This window comes from Lipotes vexillifer, unplaced genomic scaffold, assembly GCF_000442215.2.
Source record: "Lipotes vexillifer unplaced genomic scaffold, Lipotes_vexillifer_v1.1 scaffold156, whole genome shotgun sequence".
Classification (NCBI taxonomy): domain Eukaryota; kingdom Metazoa; phylum Chordata; class Mammalia; order Artiodactyla; family Lipotidae; genus Lipotes; species Lipotes vexillifer.
The window spans coordinates 394,490-402,423 of NW_006770074.1; the positions used below are offsets into that span (position 1 = coordinate 394,490).

Consider the following 7,934-nt stretch of genomic DNA (forward strand, 5'->3'; position numbering starts at 1 on the left):
CCTGGCCTGGATTCTCACCCCAGCAGGGCTTGAGACAGGCTTGTGGTAGAGTGTCACTCAGACATCTGTCTGATGCTGTCCCCCAGAACCGCAGATAGCTGGAGGCAGCCAAGGATGCCAGGGCAGGTAGGACCGCTGTGGACACACTGCCGGGGAGTTGCTAGAAAAAGCAAGAGGAAACCCTCAGCTGCCAGTGATGCCTCCTGTTTAGCACAACTGGGACCCCAGGGCTGCACGACCCCACCCCACCCCCAGGGCTGTATCCTGAACAACTTCAGAGGGAGCCATTCACATGGTAAACTCTGAGGATGGCACTTTCTAGAAACAGGTACTGTGAGGGCCCAGGGGAGTCACGCATTCTAGCTCAGGGACCCACTGGGAACGGGACAAGCAGTGACCCCTTCAGTCTTCCCCCTCTTCCTGGATACCTGTGCAGAGACGGTCCCTGGGGAGGCGCTTGGTACAGTCAGGTCCTGGGAAGCACCTACAAGGCAAGGGTGGATGCCCCAGAGGGAGGAACAGGGGTCTGGGGCGCAGGGAGTGGAGGTGAGAGGCAGGGAGGTTCTAGGAAAGGCAATGACTTCTGGGACCGGGGGTGGGGGGAAACGGATGCTACAGTCCCAAACTGCCCTCCTTCCCAAGGCGGGGTCTTGGGAGACTGGGGAATAAGGATTAAATCCCAGGGACGGTCAACTGGGGGCAGCGCGGCCCTGAAGAGCAGGGATTGTGCATGTTCAGCGTCTAACACAGGGTCTGGTGCATGGAAGGTGCCGAGTAACGTTTGGTGGTTGCATGGATGGATGGATGGATGGATGGATGGGAAGGAAGGAAGGGAGGAAAGAAGGGTAGGTGAGTGGATGGATGGGCAGAGAAATCACCTGGAAACCGCATTTCCCCCTTGAGCTTCTCTTGTCGGCGCCATTTGGCTCTTCGGTTGGAAAACCAGATCTGAAGAGGGCAGAAACGATGCAGCTGGCTGTGCGCTCCAAGGCCCAGCACCTACTGCTCTCACCACGTGCTCCTGACCTGGACTCAGAGTGCAGACCCTTCCTCAGCCCTGCCGTCCCCCCTTGCTGCTCTGGCCTGGGCCCTCTGTCCCCTTCCTCAGTGCTAAGGCGTGGAGCGGGCCGTGGAGGGGAAAGCTCAGCAGAAGCGCAACAGGGAGGAGCCTGTCTCCTTCCTGCTCCGAACAAGCCTGTTTCTCCGCCTCTGGCCGCCTTCTCTACGTCACCGTCACCGGAAGCGGAAGCCTGCCCGGCCCAGACGCTCTGTTCTTGTGGTGTGTGCACGCAGTGTGGCAGAGCTCACTCACCCTCACCGTGTCTTCAGGCAGAGAGGTGGCAGCAGCCAGCTTCCCGCGGGCCACTGAGTCAGGGTACTGCCCACGCTGGAACTCTGCAGAGATGGAGGCTCACACAGCAAGGGCGCGGGGAGAGGAGCAAGGCCCCACTCCCCGCCTGTGCCAGCCCTGAACTGCCCTACTCCCCGACGCAGGGGCATCCACAGCCCCCAGCTCTCAGCGTCGGCCCGCAGGCCTCCGGGCCGTTGCCTCCGTGGCCCACCGTGCGCCCCAGCTCTGGCACCTTTCTCCAGCGCCTCAGCTTGGCCTGGGGAGAAGATCGTCCTATTCCGGTGGCCTGTCCCTGGGTGGGGACCCCGGGGCGCCTCGGAGCCACTAGGTGGCGTTGGAGGAACTGGAGCCAAAACAGCTGCAAAGGGAGACAGTGGCTGGTGCGGGTCTGTGATGGTGATTCCTCTGGTCGAATGGAGTCCCCACGTCCCTGGTGCTGTAGGCAGGGCACAATGCAGGGTGAGAGCAGAGCCGCACCTCCGGGGCATCCACAGTTACTCGGGGGTCGCCGCAGGGGCACTGGGTGGGAGGGTTCGCAGCCATGGTGGGAGCATGCTTAGCATGTGGGGGGAGACAGCCGCAAGGATGGGCCAGGCTTGCCTGATCCCACAGCACCTCAAAAATGCTCTGAGGAGCTGTGAACGAGGCAGGGGGAGGGTGTGGAAGGCCGAGTCCTGTCTCCTCGGCAGATCCTGTGAACTTAGAGACCTAGGGAGCTGCGCTCTGTTCCAGGACCTGCCAACAACTAGCTGGTGACCTTGGGTAAGTTACTTCCCTTCCTCTGAGCCTCTATTTTCTCCTGCTGGGAGAGAATAAGACCCCCCTGTGAGGCCATTATTGTCTTGTTGTGAGGGTGATCCAATAAAGAACAAGAAAGGAATCTGAGAACTGTAAAATGCTTAGGTTTGGCTCTGAACATCCCTAGAGGCAGCTCCAAGACCCACCTGGCAACCTGAGCTGTGCCCTGGGGAATCTCTGGTCCTCCCGTATCGCCCGCAGGACTCGGTTGATGGAGGAGACCTGAGGATGTAGGGAGGTGAGTGGGGAAACGGTGCCCAGCCCAGGTTGCATCCTGAGGCTGTTTCCCCAGCATCCTTTCTCTCCTCTGTCCCGGCCCACACGTCGTTTCCAAGGGCAGCCTCCTTTCAGCCCCACGCTTTCTCCTTCTCACCTGTCTCACCACCACCGCTTTTCAGAAGAGAAACTTCTGGGTCAGAAGAGAGCCCAGAAGCCCCGCCCGCCAGCCTGGGAGGCCCCACTGCCGAGTAAGAAGGGATCTTCTCCCTCCCCAGACAACCAGTCTGGCAGCCGCACTTCCGGTTCTGGGGAGGGGAGGGCACTTACACTGGGGGTCTTGTCCTGGGTGCAAAGCCCTTCAGCGCAGAGCTGGCGTTGGATCTCCCAGGCGAAGAGGGCTGGGCACTCACCCTTCAGCTGGGCGATTCGAGCCACCACAGGTGGTGTGGCCAGGCGCGGCTTGCTTCCCCCAATCCCCTTGGGCTCCAAGACACCTGTGCGGTAGTAACGCCCTAGGATCTTGCTCACACAGCCATTAGATACCTGGGTCAGGTGAGAAGCAGGGACAGGTGAGGCATGGTGGGCAGAGGGTGAGTGTCCCTGGGACAGAAGGAAGCTACAAGGCAAAGTGAGACTGACTGAATCAGGCCCCAGAGTCGAGTCTAGCCTCACCTTTGGAACCCTGAAGCTCCGTATCCCAGCCCTCAAGGAGGCAGCCCAAGCCCCAAAGGCCCTCCGAGTCTGCAACAGCCCCTGACTTGCCTTAAAGGGGCCGCTTCTCCCTGCTTCTTGTGCGCATCGCTGGGTGAAGATCCCAGCACACTACCTTAAGGCTCCGTGAGATGTCACAGGGCCGCATCCCGCTGACGGCCAGCCGCACGATCTGCTGCCGGGTGTCCAGGGGCAGAGGCCGACCATTCACAAAGAGCCCCCCAAGCTGATTCACACTGCTGATCCCTGGGTAGGAGAAGGAGGCATCGTACCCGAAGTCTCCCCTCTCCCCAGCCCACCTGCAGCATGGAGGACCCTCCTGGGAGAGGGTTACTCAGGCCCTGCTAGCCTGGCTTCCCACCACAGAGAAAATCCTCTCTCCAGGGGACTGCCCCCCTTCTGCTCCCAGGGTCCCCCAGACATGCCACTTTCTTTGGGAGCTGGCTCATGGGTGAGTCTTTGCTCCTTGGCCACATGCACTGGCCCTCATTGTCTAAGGGAAGCAGGGTGGAGCGGGGAGGGAGTGACCGGGAGGGGCTCCCCCAGAACGCTGGCTGAGGGCACATGAACCCACGTGGATGGAAGCGGAGCCCGGAGCCATTCCCACCCTCCTATGCTACCCTGTTCTTCCCACTTCTCCTGGGCATCTTACCGTCCTGCAGCATGCTCCAGGCTGGGGCTCCTCACAGAAGGGCAGGAACCAGGAAGACTGGGGAGTGGAGTTCCTCCTGGGAGCTCCTTTTTTGTTCTTGAGGCTGGACCTGCCATAATCGAGGGTTCCTTGGGCAGAATCTATTGCTTAGAATGGCCTTGGGGTGTTTTGTGATAGAGGATAAGGTTTCTAAAGTTTGCCAGTAGATTGGCTACGAAAATTCCATTTCTCTTTACTAAACCTTTGAATTAAAACATCACAGAGCCAGCAGAGGACTGGATCTTTCTGGATGTCCTGATAAGGGCCTGGGAGGGTGGGAGGGCTCTCTTTCTCATATGTTCCATACAAGAGGTCAGGTAAAAATGGATGATGCTTTCCCTTTTCCAAATGGACCACTGTCACCTCTGACCCCTCAAAAGCCTTATCAGCCACCAGATGATACACTTGGGGCCAAGTCCTGCCTCCTAAGCTCAGGATGCTATGCCCAGCCAGAGAGGGCACCAGGGACCAAAGATCTCCATCTCCCTGGTCTGAGGCTGGGGACCAGGTTCAAGGCTTTGCCTTTACTCTCATGCAGGTCCTGACGTTACGTTCTCCAAACCATCAGCCAGAAAGCTTCCTTCAGAGGACCTCATGGGAGGGTCTTGCTCTGGTTTTTGCTATTCTCCAAGAAGGTCTGGGGAAACACCAGGGCTCAGCTCTACCCCCAGGCATTGAGGCTTGGGTCCCACCCCCTGGAAGTAGAGATGAACAAGCCTGAAGTCCTGGTTTCTCCCGGAAGACGCCTCTCTTGACAGCTTCTAACCCGCTGGGGTTGCTGCTCCCTGTTAACTCTGGAGAGGTCTAGAGCTCATACTTTCAGAGGCCAAGTCTCTGGGACCAGACACTCATTCTTGCAACTACCATTTACCGAAGGCATGTCAAAGGGAGAGAGGGAGAAGCAGGAGAGAGCTGTCTCTGACCTGTATAGAAGCCAATGTGAGCACGAGAGAGTCTCTTGGCAGCCCAGGACACAGGTCATGGGCCACCATGTCCGTCTTGCTTTTATCTGCTAGTAATGGGAGTCGAAGCCGCCTCCTTTCATGCCTGGACCGCTGGCAGGGCTGGAGGTCCCCCCAGAGAATAGCTTATGCATAGAACTTTCCTGTAATAACCATGCCATCTTGGCTCAGTTAACTAATATGCAATTATTTACTGAATAAGGTATTAATCGTGAGCACATAGCTGGTTGTTCAAGATGAAGGGAGTAAAAAGAATAGGGACAAGGTTTTCGCCCTCCAAGAGATTACAGTGCAACCAGGGAGAGGGGACGAGCGCGAAGGAAACAACAATGAACTCACAAAGACTACAGCAGCCAGAGCGACTTGATAAATTTCAGGAGATAAATCAGCTTTTACTCACTCCTCTCTAGACAGTTAGAGACACGTTCCCCTGCATGCTCTCGTCTTTCCAGAAAGTCAGGAAGGAAGGCAGAGGTTTCTCCAAAAAGAAAACTGAGGCAGTGATTGAGGCTCCCACATATCAGGGGCCACCCAGGGAGTAAAGCTCAAGGAGGTTTAGAAGCCAGTCCCTCCTCAGAAGCTGCAGTTTCCAGCTTCTAATCCTGAGGCTCTCTTTCTCTGCCTCCACCCCTGCTGCCTCCAAAGCAATAGAGAGAGGAAAGTCAATCTGGGGATGTAAAGGCTATGCCAGGATAGAGGGGGCAGGTGGGAGCTCAGAAAATCAGCCGAACCCTGAATCCTTGATAGGACTGTGTCCCCCCTGAGTGATCAGAGCTCAGAGGAGCTGTGGGGTCTCAGGTTCAACATCCAAACCTAAATCATCTCCAAACCTAAAATCACCCCAACTCAAAACAGAAAGCCATCCCCGGTCACCGCACCACACATTTCCAACGTTCATATTAACTTGTCTGATGAAGAACTGGTCCTCACAAGATGGGAGAGCAGGAGAGGGGGCTGAAGGGGCAGGAGGGTGGTGACTGCAAAGACAAAGGACGAGAGAGGTTGGCTTGGCCACACAAAGACATGGAACCAGCATGAGAGGCGGAGCAGACAATGAGCCTGCGGTGAGCTACCTGTTTGGTGCAGGGGGGTCTCAGTCTCCTGGCCTGGGCTCCTGAGACCCCTGCAGGCTCCAGGGATGGTGGTGGTCTGGTCCTGCTAACAGCCTCCACTCTGCTCCTGCTTCAGTCCTGCCGGGGGTCCAGAGCCACAGAAAGCCCGTGCTCAGGAGCAGAGGGCAGCCTTCTGGGAGCAGCCTATGATGTCACGGGCCATGAGCAGAGGAGAGAGGAGGAGGGAGGTGTGCATGGGGCTGACTGACACCGGCCCTGAGTCAGGGCAAACCACAGCCAGTGACCCACTGTGTCCTTCCACCGGAAGTCCTCAGAGCCCACCTTGCGCCTACCTGCCACCCTGAAGCAGGTACAGAGCCAGTCTCATGCAGGCCCCCTGGCTCCTGAGCACACCCACTCGGGGGCCAGTACTCCTGAAGGGAATGGGGAATAAGGAGGATGGGGAATTTCAGACTGTGTCCCCAAGGCTCTGAATGCACAGAAGCCCAAACATGAATTCCAGAACCAGAGACACAGCTTCCCAGCCAGAATGCACTTCTGGGTTCCGGGTGAACTCCTGGGTCCTATGTGTATTGCTCCAAAAGGTCAATGGGTATATAGACCAACACCTAAATACTGGCCAAGTTGGCTCATGGATCTCTGAGAGAATGTGGTGTGCATAGAGAGAGTATCACATAGCCCCAGTTCTTCCCAAGAGTGTCCTCACCAATCCTTCAATTGGCTCCTTGACTGAGGTGACGCCCAGGATGAGTTCTTGCCTGGAAACTGGGGGACCCTGGACTTTAGAACACTGGCAACAGGAGCGATGGAGGGAATGAGCCTCTGAAGGAAGTTAGGTTGTAGGTGGGGTGTTTATCCATTTCTCGATTTATCAGGCTCCATTCTACGAGGTATTTGGTGCTTTTAGACTCTGAGTTATGAATGACACTCCTGTTCCCACAGAGAATACCATAGGTTATCTGGATTGTTGTTCAGGTGCGGGGGGGCCAGAAGCTGGAAGGGAAACAAAGCCCCCAGTGTGTGGAAGCTTTGTTGCCACCATGGTCTCTGGCAGACCCCTTGTGAAGGAGCCGGCATGGAAAGCTCTTTGGGACCATCGCATACCTTGGAGTCTGTGAAACCCTCTCAGAAGTCAGGCTGAAAGTAAGCAGGGTGTGGTGCTCTAACACTAGACCCAGAGCGGGGGGTTGGGGGGGGGAAATAGGTTTCAATGGTAAATGCTTTGGTTTGGGGGGCAGGAGTGTTGATGTTGTATGTTCAGCTTGATCCTAGGATTGGGAACTCTTCTCAAAGCAGGGCCAAATATATCACAGAAGTGGGTTTTCTACCTTACCCTGACATGTACTGCCCTTCTCTTCCAGCCTCCTCCAGCATCCTCAGACTAGCCTGGAGCCCTCGGGGACAGGGGAGACTGCAGTAGGCGGTTTCAGCACCAGGGGCAGGACAGCACACACTCTGGTGGCTGTAGAGGCCATTCACTGCCAGGGCAGCTGGGACTGCTGGTCCCTCTACTCAGCCATGCCTGGGTGAGAGGAATTCCCAAGGAAGGCATGTGGTAGCTCTAACCTTACTCCTCCTTTCCTGCCTCATCCCTTCCTCTTGATTTGCCCCTGCATCTGGGGGCCAAAGGCTCCATGTCCAGACCCACTATTCCCATAGACAGCTGTGTGAGGGTGGAGATAGGGGTGTCAGGGGGAGAAGGGACAAGACCTGGCAGATGGTGGTGGCAGCGATTTCCCCCATAAACTACCTTCTCCCCCCACCTTTACAACACACTCTTGGGTCTGAACAAACAGAGGCTTTCGACCCAGAGGTGATGGGGGGAGGGAAAAGAGAGGAAGGGCCGTGGCAGGGGGGCCTAGCCAGCCCAGAGGCTCAGCCACTCAGCCCTCTGCCCAACGCACCAGACTGTTTGAGGAGCAAATATCTGCCTTCACTGTCTGGCTCTCTCAACCTACACCACCCCCCCGCAACCCCGGGCTTGGGGCTAATTGTCCCTCATTCACTGGGCCCAGGCCCCAGGCTGCCGCCAGCCCCTGCCATCTGCTGTCAATTATACATTAACTCAGAGGTCTTGCCACCCGCCAGCCAGCCTGTGCGCCCCTCTCCAGTCCGCCCATGGCCATTCC

The 7,934-nt window shown here is 57.0% G+C and overlaps 1 protein-coding gene across 1 annotated transcript in view; it reads right to left on the reverse strand.

Moving 5' to 3' along the window:
* The window catches only part of PAX4 (paired box 4), an 11,209-nt gene that overhangs the window by 769 nt on the left and 2,506 nt on the right, over nucleotides 1-7,934 (reverse strand). The window contains 10 exon segments of the mRNA XM_007472036.1: nucleotides 19-160; nucleotides 429-484; nucleotides 879-948; nucleotides 1,313-1,395; nucleotides 1,584-1,709; nucleotides 2,296-2,371; nucleotides 2,696-2,911; nucleotides 3,195-3,378; nucleotides 6,138-6,218; nucleotides 7,139-7,199. Of these exon segments, the coding sequence (XP_007472098.1) occupies nucleotides 19-160; nucleotides 429-484; nucleotides 879-948; nucleotides 1,313-1,395; nucleotides 1,584-1,709; nucleotides 2,296-2,371; nucleotides 2,696-2,911; nucleotides 3,195-3,378; nucleotides 6,138-6,218; nucleotides 7,139-7,199 (1,095 nt within the window).